This window comes from Bemisia tabaci, chromosome 7 (genome assembly GCF_918797505.1).
Source record: "Bemisia tabaci chromosome 7, PGI_BMITA_v3".
NCBI classification, from domain to species: Eukaryota; Metazoa; Arthropoda; class Insecta; order Hemiptera; family Aleyrodidae; genus Bemisia; species Bemisia tabaci.
The window spans coordinates 10,540,558-10,555,839 of record NC_092799.1 but is presented as its reverse complement, the minus strand read 5'-3'; the positions used below and the strand labels follow the sequence as shown (position 1 = coordinate 10,555,839).

At 37.8% G+C, this 15,282-nt stretch overlaps 2 protein-coding genes across 4 annotated transcripts in view; both read right to left on the bottom strand.

The window, feature by feature from the left end:
- The window catches only part of Marcal1 (SWI/SNF-related matrix-associated actin-dependent regulator of chromatin subfamily A-like protein 1), a 198,724-nt gene that overhangs the window by 66,850 nt on the left and 116,592 nt on the right, over positions 1-15,282 (bottom strand). The gene's annotated exons all lie outside the window — the stretch shown is intronic.
- On the bottom strand, positions 1,734-13,386 carry LOC109035372 (prostatic acid phosphatase). Of its 3 annotated transcripts, none has more exons than XM_072302862.1 (10): positions 12,919-13,386; positions 12,156-12,254; positions 10,139-10,378; positions 9,542-9,718; positions 8,768-8,871; positions 8,610-8,626; positions 7,973-8,187; positions 3,385-5,553; positions 2,484-2,663; positions 1,734-1,980 (listed from the first exon to the last, which is right to left on the bottom strand). In XM_072302862.1, the coding sequence occupies exons 1-8, from the start codon at positions 13,051-13,053 to the stop codon at positions 5,380-5,382; spliced, it is 1,161 nt and encodes a 386-aa protein (XP_072158963.1). In that variant the 5' UTR covers positions 13,054-13,386; the 3' UTR covers positions 1,734-1,980; positions 2,484-2,663; positions 3,385-5,379. The 3 variants fall into 3 exon arrangements, with proteins under 3 accessions (XP_072158963.1, XP_018904524.2, XP_072158964.1); XM_019048979.2 differs by having other exon boundaries at positions 3,389-5,553; XM_072302863.1 differs by lacking the exons at positions 8,610-8,626; positions 8,768-8,871 and having other exon boundaries at positions 9,583-9,718; positions 12,919-13,378.

The following is a 15,282-nucleotide window of genomic DNA, read 5'->3' as shown; positions in this document are numbered from 1 at the left end:
AAAATGGTAATCGTATGAAAGAGAATTGTGCTAATCGTTTTTTAGACTTCAAATGTTTACAGAGGAAAAACGTAGAGCGGTCCTTGAGGATAGGTCTGTATCTTATGTAACATGAAATTTGAGAGTACCTACCAGTATTGCCATGTCAAGTAAGCACGTCATATGAACGATGAAATTTGCCACTTTTCTCTGATAAAATTCGACTTTTCTATGGATACATTGTGAATTTTTCCCTTTTAATTTTTCAACCAGTATTCGTTCAATATAATGTAAGATATCTTCATAGGTAATAAATTTTTTGTCTGGTGGAATTTGGCAATTTTGGAATGCTAATGCAACATTTTTCCAAAGCACGGCAGCTTACGATTATCTCGTTTCAAACTTACGGTGGGTCCGATGTACTCAACTACTGTATTGTCCTAATGATAAATAGTACTTCTTAGGCCAATGTTCAAGTTCAAGGTTCCTCCTTAACTTTTTCGCTTATCATCAAGAGTGAAGACCCACCCTGAGCAAATTTGGGCGATTTATCTCTTAGATTCTGAGCAATAGTTGTGAAGTGGATGAACCGATTTTGATGCTAAACCGATGCTAAGATAGCACGCTGGATACTCACTAATTTTTGGAGTACATGGCACTTACCAGTCTGTCCATGCTGTGTTCACGTGCATATTCGACTCGTATTAGATTGAACTCCGCCAATCATTTTCAAAAGGCAAACTTCAAGGAGTAGGTACCTATGTTCCGCACCGAAAATTGACAAGTTTGACTCGTTAGAGTGAAACTGTACCATGAGTATGCATTTTCTTAATGAATTCTTCTACATGATCTCAATACATTTTTTCCTCAGGAAATGTTTCAAATAATGTGGGTTTAATGAATTTTGAGATTGGAATTTTCGTTCCGTATTTTTCACAGGCAGATATTCTTTGAAGTCAGTTAGGAATCGGCTACTTTTGAGCAGCATGCGTGTTAAACAATAGTTCACATAGACATAGTTTCATTGGCGAAGAACTTCAATAGCTGCAACCTCGGCTTGGAGCGCCCTCAAACCTGGATGATACTCTCCGCTTCGTCAGGCAGTTAGTTTAGTTGCCTATCCGAACCGAATCCAGGAAGGGTCACTGATTGCAGTGAATACACTCGGAAGTATGCTAGCTGGTTCTAATCTTTTTTCTTTACTCTTGAATTGAAATTGTTTTACTCAATACAAATAGATTGCAATTTGTCGACGATTGCTAAATTGCTGCGATGTACACGAAGATAAGATAACATATGAGTATGCGATATTATTATACACGGCGTCAGTAAAAAACCTAGTATTAATTTAAACATTTTAAATTAAAAAACGATAAATTACCGGAAGTATAATGAGAAAATCCTTTTCACAATCTCACTTTTCATTGCCATTTTATATTCATAAGAATCAAAAGTATTTCACGAGAAACCCGTTCCCTCAGATTATTCAATTGACTTTTGAGGCTATGTTTATATGTTGAACCAATCGATATTGATACGATCTCGCCTATTTGATGAATTGAATATGACCCATTGATGTAGAAAATTTGCATTTAAACAAATTTTCTTACATTTTCAAATCTTCAAGTTTAATACTTCGAAAAACTATTGTATGGGGGTGCAGCTATAGATGTAGGTGATCAGCCCCTCTCTCCACGTGCAGGATTATCAGGAATATTCGCTCTGAATGCTTGCAAAAGTTAAAACATGACAGAGAAGATTGGTAAAATTTTATTTTTTACAAGGTCTTTACTTTAGCGTTTGTCGAAATGTATAAATAATGAGAAGGGGGTCTAACGATGATCACTCGTCTTATTTTGCCCAGTTATTGGTGGTGTTGGCGCGTTTATTCCACACGGTATTGACAACTTCCATTCGATCTCGTGTTTTTAACGCTGGATCTATGAATTTCTTGGTCAGCTCATCTAAAAGTGCATTTATGTCTTCCATTGAGATGGGCATCTATAGAGCAAGAGAATAGATTTACGGTAAGTATATTGAGTATCATATTAAGTATAAAAAAGGATAGACGCCTCTCTCATTATTGACCTAATTGCCCTCGAAAGAAAAGAGGGAATTGGAAAAAAATTTAAGTGCGAAAAAGATTGTGCTTTTTCAAAATTTATCACAAAAATGTATGATAGATGCAATGGTACCTAAACTACATGTCATAAGAATGATGCAAAAATTGTGGTCCCTGTATAATAGCCCTCAATTCTAAAAGTTGTTTTTTTCATCCTTTTATTTTTATTTTATTACCTACTATTATTATTTGTACTATAAATGTCCAGCTTTGGGATCAATTTTACAGAGAAACGGTGTTATTATTGGGTCCCTCTTATCTTTAGATAAGAATCGATGGTTTGATGTTTAATTCCTGACCCATGTCGGAGCTCCGTCCAACACGGGCTGGTGATAAATTGAAATTCTTCCTAATAATTAATCAATGTAAATGACTGTCAAACCTTTCGTTCCTTTAGATTTTCAGTGAAATAGGCAACCACCTCTGTGGCACCTTGAGCCTTTGCCATCCGTAAATACAATGTGTCACCGTAGGTTATTATCTCATAATTGCTCATCGAGTTCAAATCGCGATCCATATCAAGAAAGTCCACGTCCGAAATCTTCGCCCGCCCTTCTGATAGCTGAAGACAAAGTTACCAGAGCAATCGAGTCATTCAAATTCCTTGATTTTTTATCAGAACACTGACTAAAATGGAGAGGATAGAAAAATACTCAACCATAATACATTTTTAACCTGTGTATTATTGTAACGCATTAGCTTTTGGGTAAATTTTCCTGGATTGTATGATAATTTTACCGTTGTTAGCCACTGTCTGGAAAATTTTACCCCATTTTTGAGAAAAAAAGGAATGACTTGTCTTTGATTCAATTTTTTCCTAATTAGTATGAACTCTCTGAAAATACTTATTTCATCGCGCACTGACATAAGTTCCTCACCCAGATCCGTACTTATTTGTACGTAAATGTTCTTGCGCTTTTTTCTTGATGAACTTTTAGGTCGATTTTTAATATCAGAACTTCCCATTAACTTTTTGTAATTGATTGGTCAGCAGACATTAAAAGGTCTAGTTCCACCATCAAAGGAGTCAACAGCCACAAAATATTCTCACAAAATGATACAATTGTTTTTAAATAGTGACAACAGTGCAGTGTTCACAATGACCTAACTTATCGCAACACGATATCAGATTTTTTAAGAATCGATTTCGAGGATAGTTTCAAATGAAATGATATTAAATTTGATAGAGTCAGCTTGATCTTACGGAGAGAAACAAGAAACAGTTAATTACACTGTAAAGTCATTTATCCCTGAAAAATGTAGCTTAATTGGCAGTTACCTACCTACCTCGACGCCGAGAGCAGCAAATAGGCAGAAGAGGAAAATGGACCACAAAGGGCCCATATTTTGGAAAATTCAATACAAAAGTTCAGAATTTGATATTTCATTGAATGAGGACTGAACCATCGGTCACATCACCACTGCCAGCCTTCAGAATAATTCTTAGAGTAGCGACGTTCGTAAAGACTTATTACTGCTCGAAATGATGCTTATCGCGTTAGAAATCACATGTCATGGAGACGTCGTTAGTTGCTTCAATTTCAATCGAACCAATGAAAACTTCAATACATTTGAACTTCAAAGCTCGTAAAGGCATGATTTAAACATTCGATTAATCGATTGATTTGCCGTTTAAACCTATGGAAATGGATCGATGGACAAGGTATTTGCAACGAACACCTGAATAACGACGGTGAAACTACCAAACCACGTATCTCGTTTGCGGTGTTTAAAAATCTACGCTCACATTTTATTTTTTTGAAGTAGACCAAATCAATATCATTCCTTGAAATTTTCACAGAATTTTCTCCGCATGAAGAGGAAAAATCACAGAAATTTTCAAGACTGGATGTTGAGTAGTTTTTCATTTAAAAAATAAAGTATGACAGGAAGTCTGCGACGTCGCAAACCGAGATACGTGGTTTGGGAGTTTCACCGTCGATAATCGATTGTTAATTTACTCTAATTTTTCAAGGCAATTCTAGGTTTTTACTTTTATAAGAACTTGTTTCGTTTCGTGAAGTACTTATTTGGTTAATTAGGCATACGAATAATAAATAATTCTCCATGATGTACGGCACGAAAATTAAGAAAAAGTGTTCTGCCTTCGCGATTGGTTTTCCGGCCATTTTTAGTGTCTGTGCTGGATTCTTTCTCCTCAAGCGTAGTCCTAAAGCGGAAATAACTTTGCGCTGAGTAAATTAAAATAAGAAGTACTTTAAGCCATAAGAAGTCTATGTGAACTTCATTTTGCAATATGGGACTACTATTTCGAGCTGAATCTAGAAACAAGGTATGTGCCGCTGGTTCCCATATGCAGACAGATGCTTTAATGGAGGAGTTAGACATACTGGCTCCTTATTGCAAAATTTAGCTCTGTACGTTTAGGGTCGCACTTATAAATTTTCACCCCCTTCCTTTAAGGAGGTTCCACTTAATTTCAGCCGAGATAAACTAAGATTTACAGAAGCTTTTAAATAACAAAGGTTGCCGGCCAGGTTGGCCTAGTGGTCAGCGCGTCTGACTCTAGGTCAATAGGTCCCGGGTTCGAATCCCGGTGGTGGCGTCTAATTTTCACGGAATTGACGAGTAGATCTGCTACAGATTCTCCTCGGCCCTAATCCCTGAAAATTAGAAAAGCCTGGAGCATGGAGCCTGATGTCTACGGACACTAAACATTGTCTAAAGTTGGCTGAAGGTGCAATAGACACGAAGCCATTAAACCAGCAGAAAAAAAAAAAAAAAAAAAAAAATAACAAAGGTTCACAAAAAGTACGATTGTTGCGAATCTCGAGTGTAGTTCAACAGTTTTACTTTGGGAATAGATCTTGCAAGGTACCACAATGCTTTGCCACCATAAAAAATGCAAAATTCAACGGAGAAACTTCTAATAGTTTGATAAACTTTATGATCGTATGGATTTAGCTTAGATTTGGAAAAATCCACATAATTTGTAGTCGATATTTCCTATATTTCGTGCAGGACAGAATTGTTTCTAATACTTCGCAAAGATCTAATTTAAAACTCTTTCATTGAATTAATGGGAGGATTTAAAAAAGTGTCATTTTATATATATTTTCTATTTTATAAAAAAATTGACACATAGCAGGTAAGGATATGTTCACAGAAAAACTTAAAATTATCGTTTACCCACTCCATTTTTTTCTTTATGAAGTCACTCAGTCTCCTTCTGCTGAACCCAGCTGAAAGGAGCTTCGATTCATCGATTCGAAATTTCTTATCTATATTCGAGATCAGAAATACGAAATAAGAGCTCATTACTGCTCATTAGGGATCTGGCAAGCTGCGTCAAAATCAGTGAAGATGCTGGACTGCAGCGCAGAGGAGAAAGTGTCGAAGTCACACATGTCATCTTCAGGAGAATAATTTTGGCAAGCGACAGTCTTTAAAACCAACAAATCCTCGTCCTTTGGATGTTTTTTGTATAATATCTGCAATTGATGAAATCATAGTTTATCTTAAGAGAAAGTTCTGAAAAATCAGCGCATGATTTTCACCAAGTGCAATACTACAAATTACTGCCCCGAGCAAACTCTGAAACTAACTATTACCAGGGCCGGATTTACCTACTTGCCGCCCATGGGCCGCCTGTATTTTTCCGCCCCCTTCTCATTTGTTTTGAGACATCAATAGATCGTATTCGACAGTGGTTCGATGTATCGTTTGGTTCAAAAAAATAGAACATAACCTCAAAAAAAATTTTAGGATTTAATTTAGAATAGCTGAAAATGAGAAATTTCTGACAATTTCACTTTTCATTGCCATTTAGTACTCGAGAGAACAAAAATTCGATCACATAAAGGCCCGTTACCTCAAATTTCTAAATTGACTTTTGAGGCTGTGGTTACATATTGAGTCAATCGATATCAATATAATCTCACCTGAGTGATCCGTCGAATACGATCTAAAAAAAACCATCAAGTGAACGTGCCGGTGGGGGAAGGGTGTATGAGACGCGTTTACTCGTGTTGGGCACATTTTTTGTGAAAGCCCTGTCATCACTAACATGAGTTCAGTTCCGTAAACCCATCCTTGTTTGGATAAGGCCTTCCACTTATAGAAAACGAACGAAAAAATTATGAAAGAACAAACATAAATGTGGTTAAAAATTTTAACTTCCACCGCCGCGCCGACCGCACTGTATTGGCGCAATGCGTGAAGTATTCATGCAGTCTTGTAGGCGCTATGCGTTTCAAGCCGACTGATGCTGACCACAATGTATTTGACGCAATGCGTGAAGTATTCATGCAGTCTTGTAGGCGCTATGCGTTTTATGCCGACCGCCGCGCGCGCCGCTCCGTTCCAGATCAACTTGCGTGTTTGCTTTCTCTCTTAACTCGAATAATTAAAGATGATGTCTCTTGTATAACCGAAAGACGACAAAATTAGAAACTACTGTACTTTTACTCTCAGGAAATGAGAGATTTTGTCGTCTTTTCTCGTTTGTAATTTATTTCTGAATCCGACTTTTTTCTCTTTTTTTGATTCCTCAATTAAAAAGAATTGCAAAATTTGCCGCCTCCTATATTTTGCCGCCATGGGCCGCGGCCCATGTGGTCATGCCCTTAATCCGGCCCTGACTATTACTTCTATTAAAGTTTTGTTAAAAATGATTACGAACTCTTATTAGAAACTCCTCTCCCGCCAAAATGACTGTATCTGCATATGGTAGTAATCTGTTTACGGTAGTGAGGGATCTGCCTCTTGACTGCTAAGTTGTTCAACTCATGATTGGTTTAATGCGCTCCCAGAGATATGCTTCGCGACGATGGAAAACTTGGGTTATTACATGGTTCGAAAATGGGTCCAGTGGAAATTTCAGCTAAGGCAAAACTAGAGCAAGTAAACGTAAAAGTAAAGGAAAAGTAAGATCTGATTTTCTTAGACGAATCGAGAATCACGATAAGCCCAATCGAAAGCCTGACGTCCACTTTTTACCACACAATCAGTAAGAAATTAACTCAGTTTTTTAGCTTCCTACCTCAAAAAGCATATTATGACGAAAGGCATGTTTTGATGTACAGATGAGTCTTTTTGGCGTCATAGCTTCACGCGCATAGAGAAAGAAGGACGTGGTCGCATTTCGGACATCTTTATTATGTGGTCGATGACGTAGGTTGGTACGGACGGTTTTTATCTTCGATTTTCTTGTATAAATGGTGTCGTTATGGTAAAAAGCCATTCTACATGAAGTGCTTGAAATTATATTTTTGAGTTGAAATAAGCAAAAAAGAAGAAACAAAAACACACGAAAAGGTCCGTTTGTCATACTTCGAATTTTGCTCAAATATCGACTTAGTATTGTATCGACCTACGTCACGGGGTGAACAAATCCTCAAACTGCGATCCCCTCCGTTATTTTCTCTATGCTTAACGCGCTACTCGAAATGGCTGATTCTATGAGACCTAGGCTTAGAGTACCTGTATAGCGAGAGTATGGACAGATCGCATCATGGAGGGCTTAGGGCCCAAAAGTGCAGCCACCCTTCTAACCAACTTCTAACGCACAAAATTTCACTGCCAGTCTGTAGATTCCAATTCTAACGAAGATGGCTAAGAAAGTACATAAATGAGCGTTCTTCCACAAAAATGAGTAAATTTATGCAAAAACTAAGTCAAATACGTGCTTTATAAACGATGGCTCGTAACGATTGTATTAATAAATCGCTCTGGATAATTGAAATTCATAAGTTGGCTGCATTTCTGGGCCCTAACTTTATTCGCGGAGGCATCGGTGAAGGCCTGATGGATGTTCGGAGTTTCACATCTGTCTATACTCTCGCTATACAGGTACTCTACCTAGGCTTTCAAACAAAAAACATTCGAAAACTTTATAGAATGACGTATTACCTTCACTCGATATTTGCCGTTGATTTCGTGCAGTTCAATCAACAATGCTGCTCCGTTCAAAGGCTGATCGGTGATTTCCTGACTGATATTCGCGTTCTGCCAAAAGCTAATTAAGGTAAAATCATGTCCCGAATACACATTTAGCCGTCTCGAAAATTTCGCCTCTGAATCTGTTTTTTGTTTCATTTTCGATAAAACATCTTTTATCAAATTTCCTGCAAAAATATATCGGAATATGAGTGAATCAAGATAGCAAAAAACTAATCCTTGTGAATTTTTTTTAAAGACATGTGATATGTTAGCGAGTCTGAAAATTAAGAACCGCGCGAACATCAAATTTTAAGAAAAAAAAACCAGAAATAAAAATTCAAGTAAAACTCGTTGTATGTAGCCCGAAATCGTTGTTTTATCGTGTCAAGTATTAACTATAAATTCTTCTTTAAAACTCAATGAAATCAAATTAATGTCGGGAGGATACTTTTCATGAAAAAAAGTATTTTGTGTGACAATTTTTGATTAACTACAATACTCCTTATACTTTATACTGTAAAAGTGATAAGTTGCATCTTACCGTACCATTTTATACAATAATTTTACTCTATGATTTTTTACTGTATGATTGTCCTCACGCGCGTACCTGATTGTAGCTTAATTGGACTACATTTTGCAATTTGGAACTATAAATTCTGGCTCATCTGAAAAAACACTTATGTGCATAGGGAAACTAATGGTACATACGTTGTTTTTAAACCGGGCCAGAATTTATAGTTCCAAATTGCAAAATGCAGTCCAATTAGGGTAGTTGACGAAGATCTGATGTAGTCTACTTCTCTGTACCACTTCCATTTATCCGGATCATGATTTCGGGCCCACTCTGGTGGAGGAAAATCTTGGTATTGCTAAAAAAATGGGAAAGCGTTAAAGTTAAAGTGCCGTTGTATTTTAGTGCCCAAAGCGTGACCTTTCAAGTTCAAAGGCTCATACGGTTAATTGACGGTTAAAATCCCAAACTACGTATCTCGTTTGCGGTGTTTAAAAATCTCCGCTCCTCTTTCACTTTTTTAAGGGAGGACAAATGGTCTGAATTTTGCAATTTGGAACTATAAAATCTGGCTCATGTAAAAAAACACGTAAGTGCACAGGGAAACTAATGGCGCATACGTCGTTTTTAAACCGGGCTAGAATTTATAGTTCCAAATTGCAAAATGTAGTCTTAATCAACATCGCACTTCTTGAAGATTTTTCAGAATTTGTCTCGCACTCAGAAAAGAAATCACAAGAGTTTTTGAAAACTGACGTTGAGTAGTTCGTAGCCATTTTTTGGAATTAATAGATGCTTTTACGAGTGGATTCAATCACTATACGTTCCACCAGATTCTTTCTCCGGCCTTGATTTCATGGAATAAAGTGATCTTATTCTAGAAATCCTATCCTAAAAATCTCTGAGAGTTATTTCCTTTCTACCGACAATAAAAATGAGTGAGGTCTGTTCTTTCGCCCTCCTTAGAAAGTGTGTTTTACATGTTAATTACTTTTGCAGATTCACGATTGATATTAAGATATACATACCATACTCGAAACATGTTCAAATAAGTTTGAAATTTGGTTACTTGTAATCACAACACCAGTTTTTTGCGATAGATAGGAGAGAAATTCCTCATTTTCCTCGACGATCTCTTTAAGTCTCTGCAGTCTCTTTCGTCTCTCTTCCATTAGTAACGGGCAATGGCTGGTGACTTTTATCAGCTGTAAAAGAAAAAAAATTGGTTTAAAAGATGAGGGGAAGTGAATTTTCAACTGCGCAAGATAACTGGGACGAAGGTGTAAATGAGTCATACTTTTAAAACGTTCTTATTAAGTTCTAATAGATAGTAGTTCTTAAAAATTAAACAAAGCTTGAAGTTTTTTTTCTTCTCGTATGCAATTTAGTATGTCCTGTGAAAAAAGTTGAATCAGAGATACTTTCGCGATATCACCCCTCTCTTCCGTTGTAGCCGATTGAATCGTCATATACTATGCCGTATATGCCGTATAGATGGAAATCTAGGAGCCGGTCTCAGATTTCTGGTAATAGTTACCAGATTTCCAGTAGATACGTGCAGCTAGATACCGATTACCAAGCTTTTTTTTGAGCAAGGAGGTACTCGAGTAGTCAGTAATACTCACTTTGTCACATTCAGGAGGTAAAGAATGAACAGGAACTGGTTGCCAGGGTAGATCAGGGTTCCATTTTTGAATTCCCTCCGGTGGATACAGCCCAGCCAGCAAGAGTTGAGCGCTCATTATGCACCGATCAACATCACTGGAGATCACCGCAATTCCAGCCGGTATGTATTTTGAGGAGAGGAATCCATCGTATCGATATCGCAAACTTCGTCCCAGTTCGAACATATTCTCTTTTCCTCTCTTTAACATAAACATAAAAATGACAAATAACAAGGCAATTTTTGGCTGAAGTTGGATTTCTCACTGCCTCTCAAAATTCACATGAAATGGTAGGCACTCGCCTTCTGTCCACTAATTTAGCTCAAATCTGGAACCTGAGAGACACGAGCGCCGCGCCGGGCGGAACTAGGAACGGCGCAGAGATACAACTATTCGTGCTTGATGGATGCACGTGTTGCATCTGTAAAATTGAAGGCGCGAGGCGTGAACTCTTAATACTCCGCTCTATGCTACCAATGAGGTCTCGCTTGGATTCAGGAGAAAAGTTAAAAGACGAGGCCCGATTACGTCGCTCCCATCTTCGGCTATGTTGACACTAGATTTTATTTTCTTTGTTGCAATTTGACGTCTCATCATTTGTTTTCGGATGTATTTGTAAACCTATATCTAAAGCTGGATCGAACGTTTTTTAGCAAGCCTTGGATCAATTTGACCCGACTTGGGCATCGAAGGGTTAATGGAGCTCTGAACTCTCCCTGCGGATGAGTACGTATCTATAGTATATGTATTTTATTGCACATCTTCTACACGGAGAAAAAAACTTCATGCGTAGGACCCGAATTTGAGGTCATATGGATCTCTGAAGTTTTCGGATCACGTATCTAAAAACTTGAGGTCCAGCTGCCGAAGTTCGGGTCAGACATCTGAAGTACTTCGATACATACCGAAGGGTTCGGGTCACACATCTGAAGCACTCCAGTACATACCGAAGTGCCTCGATGTCTGACCCGAACTTCGGCAGCTGGACCTTAAGTTCTTACATACTTGATCCGAAACCCTCAGAGATCCATATGACCTCAACTTCGGGTCCCACGGCCCACGCACGAAGTTTTTTTCTCCGTGTAAAATGGAAAAATAACTTCCTGCATGCACGTGAAAATCATGGCCTCCCCTTTCTCTTCTCCAGCACTATTTGTGTAATTAATGGCCTTTGATCAATTGAAGGGCTTGGAGGACAAGGCGCATAATGCAGTTTTGGAAAAAATTGAGATATTAATGATTTGCAGTATAACTAGTCTTAGTGTATATTCTGTGAAAAATTTGCTCCCCAATTGAAATTTTCAATATCAAAAATTGAGTTTGAGCTTTCTTTCCACCATAGGAATTCATGGGATTATGAAAAGTCAAACATGTACTTCTCAAAATAGGGAAAACTGCACTTAGGCGCCTTGTCCTTCAAGCCCCTCAATTTATTGAAGTCTGACATTTTTTTTTTTTTTTTTTTTTTTTTTTTTTTTTTTTTATTTTTTTTTTTTTTTTTTTTTTATGAATTAGACGATAGGATCAAGAGTCTTGTGACTTGAGTAGGGATATTCCGCGTTTTTCTGTAGTTTTTTGCAACTGTTTCCAACATTTTGAATGACTATTTCGCAGGCAACCCCACTGAAAAATGTCGGTGGTTACTATTTATCATGATCATATATGATATCTAGTTATGAGTACTTGGATTATATGAATGTTATTCATACACAAGGTCATGTTTATCAGCCGCCAGATAAGGACGACCAGCTACTACCTTTCTTGAGGATGGTTCACAATTATTAAGAATATAGTAGCCGCTGACATTATTTTCATCATGCGTGGATGTATTGTTGTAAAGATTATAGTTCATGAAAAAAATGAATGTTACTTTGAAATGTTTGACATCGCCAAAGGACGACTTAACTGAGTATTAGAAATTAAACCTAGCTTAAAGTCTAGTGAGCAATCTGCTCGGGTAAATGTTGTGTTGTCTCACCTGTAATAGAGCTCCTAGTCCCTCTGGCCAAAATATGGCGTCTTCATGCAATCCTGGCGGTAGCGGTTTATCAGGAGCTCTTTCACCATGTCGAAAAATCTACGATAGTATGGTTGATTATAAGTTATTAAAAAATTATTAAAAGATGCTGCTTCCATTTTTTGAAGGTACCTTTTTTCAATGATCAGACGCTGCTTCGTTGACCAAAAGTGGACTCTCATTGGTATTTAGACAAGGTTTGGATTAAAGCCCTACACGAATTATTTCTCTTCAAAATTCCCCGAGGAGAACGAATCACGCAACAAAAAGTCTGGAAGTTAACTCCTGAGCAAGATAAGATTGAGTAGAGCTGTAGGACAAACTGTGATAAAAGAACGGAAATGTTGTTAGTTTTAATATTAACGGTTTTAGTTTGGAGCCACGCACCTCCGCTCCGGTGTTTCAAAATTTCTGCTCATATTTTATTTTTTCGGAGAGTGACAAGCCAAATTAATGGCTTGAGGTTTACACAGAATATTATGCAAACAGAGAAGAAAAACCAAGGAAGTTTTCAAGGAATTATGTTGAGTAGCTTTCCGTCGAAAAATTAAAGCACGACAGGAAATCTGCAACATCGCAAACGGAGGTACGTGGTTTCGCACTTTTGCCACCGATATGTATGATAACACGTGAAATCAATTTTTTTATCACGCACTATGGATATAAGTCGCTCTAGCTTTTAATCAATTCGATTCCCCTGCGAATGAGCGGGATGTATACTTACGATGCTCACGAAGCGAAGACTTGGTTCAGCTTTATGGCTACGTTTAAAGAGAGCAAATCCAACACATACACTAAAAATAGCCAGGAAACCAACCACAAGAGCAGAACACTTTTTCTTAGTTTTCATGTAATGCATTTTGGAGGAATATTTATTTTTCCTTTACCTTGTAAGAATTTCATGCAATAAAACAAATTCTTACAAATGTAAATACACTTAGGCAATTACACTGAAAAATAAAGGCAAAGTGAAGGAGAAGAATAAAAACTATTTTCGTCACTGGAGGTAATACATTTAGGTCAACTGTTCTGCAGCTCTGAATGTCCACAGTGGAATACAAAAGAAAGCTGATACATCCTTAAATTTATCTTGTGTAAAATGAAATATTGGGGTACCACACCACTGTCTGTGTAAAACGCCACATTAACAATGAAGCGTTGCCAACTTTCCTCTGATAAAATAAAACTTTTACAGAAACGATTTGAATTTCTATTTTTGAATTTTTCACGAAGTATTTTTTTTTTTCAACTTGATGTCAAATATCTGAATATTAGGGGGACGAATTCATAACTTTTCACGGACATAAATTTTTTGTCAGAGGAAACTCGGCAATTCGCAAATGCTCTTACGACGTTTATTTTTAAGCGCAGTATCAAACGATTATCTCTTTGTAAACATGAGCTGGTAGGTCTGATGTACTTGACTATAAAATATGCGTTTGTACTTGTGATGAAGTATATCATCGGAGTCAATGATCACATCTGTGGTTCCTATCTATTATTTACTATCATTTAGATACTAAAGACTGTACTTGTGCGATTATCTCACAGTGTTTGAGGAAGAGTTAACATTTTTTGAAGGGAATGTAAGCTGCGTGTACCAAGTCAAATGAAATTTCGGGTGGAATTCGAATCCAGTTGATTGTGGTTTCCGGTCGGTCAGATTTCCAGGTGCCAGGTGACCAGCCCCCGGCTTCGGCTTCTTAGGGGCCAGGGGGGCGGCCCCCGGCTTTGGCTCCTTAGTTGCCAGGTGGGCGGCCCCTGGCTTTGGCTCCTTAGGGCCAGGTGGGCGGCTCTTCGGCTTTGGAACCTTAGGGGCCAGATGGGCGGCCCCCGGCATTCGTTCCTTAGGGGCCAGGTGGGCGGCCTCCGGGGGGTAAGGCCTTTTGGATGTCAGGGGGGGGGGGGGCACCTTGAGGGTTGAGATGCAGGTGGGTCACCTCCGGAGTTTTTACTCCCTAAGAATACCGAATGACATTGCTGTAATTTGTACCCCGTTATGCCTGTAGTCAATGATTCGCCTTCAAACGGCCGGCTATGCAAAATGACTGCCGTGACGCACGAATAGTGATATCAGAATTTTGCATTAAGTTTACGCATTGATTGAAGGCGCTCTTATGTATCCTTTGTGAGTGAGCTTGTACAATGATGTTGACCAAAAAGTTTATAATTTTGGGTTTAAAATCGAGTCGCATATTCGAAAAATGCCAAGGAATATTATTTTGAAAAAATAATAAGATTGTTCTTGGTCTCTACGTCTTATTTCAAAGAACAGAGCGCAGGCAGCTGGATCAGATTGTGTAGTTTAAGTCCCTTGGTTCGGTCATCGTATTCTGAAGCGAAACTGAAAGAGTCGCCGTTTACAAGATCGCAACTTACTCAAAAGCGGTTGTGAATTTAAAAAGTTTCGCACGGATAAAATGAGCTTTCTTTGATTAACTATGAATAATCAAAATTGAAGAAAAGGTACTTTGTCCACTATGGTCCATTAGGAAAGCGTAAAGCATGAATGGATGGAGCATCGATGAACAACTAAATCTTATCTGATAAGGAATTTTAAGTGTGAAACCCTTTTTTAGTCTTTAAATGATCCAAATTCACCAACAAGTTTAAAACACTAATTGCAAAAATGCGTATCTTCTGATAAGGTGTCGATTCTTTGTGCCAAAAACGCGAATCTCGGCATTGCTGCTGTATTTTCTAACAGTTCGGGAAATTATTGAAACTGCTGATGGGGTTTGAAAAAACATCTTATTCTTGCTATCCTCAAGAATTATTACCCTTCTACCGACAATAAAGAGGAATGCATACAGTTTTTTTACTCTCCTGGAAAATTGTGTTTTCCGAGATTCGCACTTCTGCACTTCCACCATCGATAAAGTGCTTTAGTATTGTTTAATTAACATTTGCACAGGCAGTAATTGTGATTGTTCAGTCAGTAATTTTTTTTCTCATTAATTTCTTCACAAACATTCTCAGGTATATATGTTGCAGGCAATTAGCAATCGCCGGCAAATTGCAATCTATTCGTGTTTATCAACAAATTAAATCGTTTTAAAGTGAAAAAACGAGATTGGAAGTAGGGATT

What these genes read in the sequence shown, in the direction of transcription:
- LOC109035372 (XM_072302862.1), bottom strand. Translation starts at nt 13,053, where the DNA reads ATGCATTACATGAAAACTAAGAAAAAGTGTTCTGCTCTTGTGGTTGGT. An exon ending in TACCTCCTGAATGTGACAAA is followed by an intron (nt 9,719 to 10,138) that starts GTGAGTATTACT and finishes TTTCTTTTACAG; the next exon opens with CTGATAAAAGTCACCAGCCA. An exon ending in ACGGCAAATATCGAGTGAAG is followed by an intron (nt 5,554 to 7,972) that starts GTAATACGTCAT and finishes CATCAATTGCAG; the next exon opens with ATATTATACAAAAAACATCC.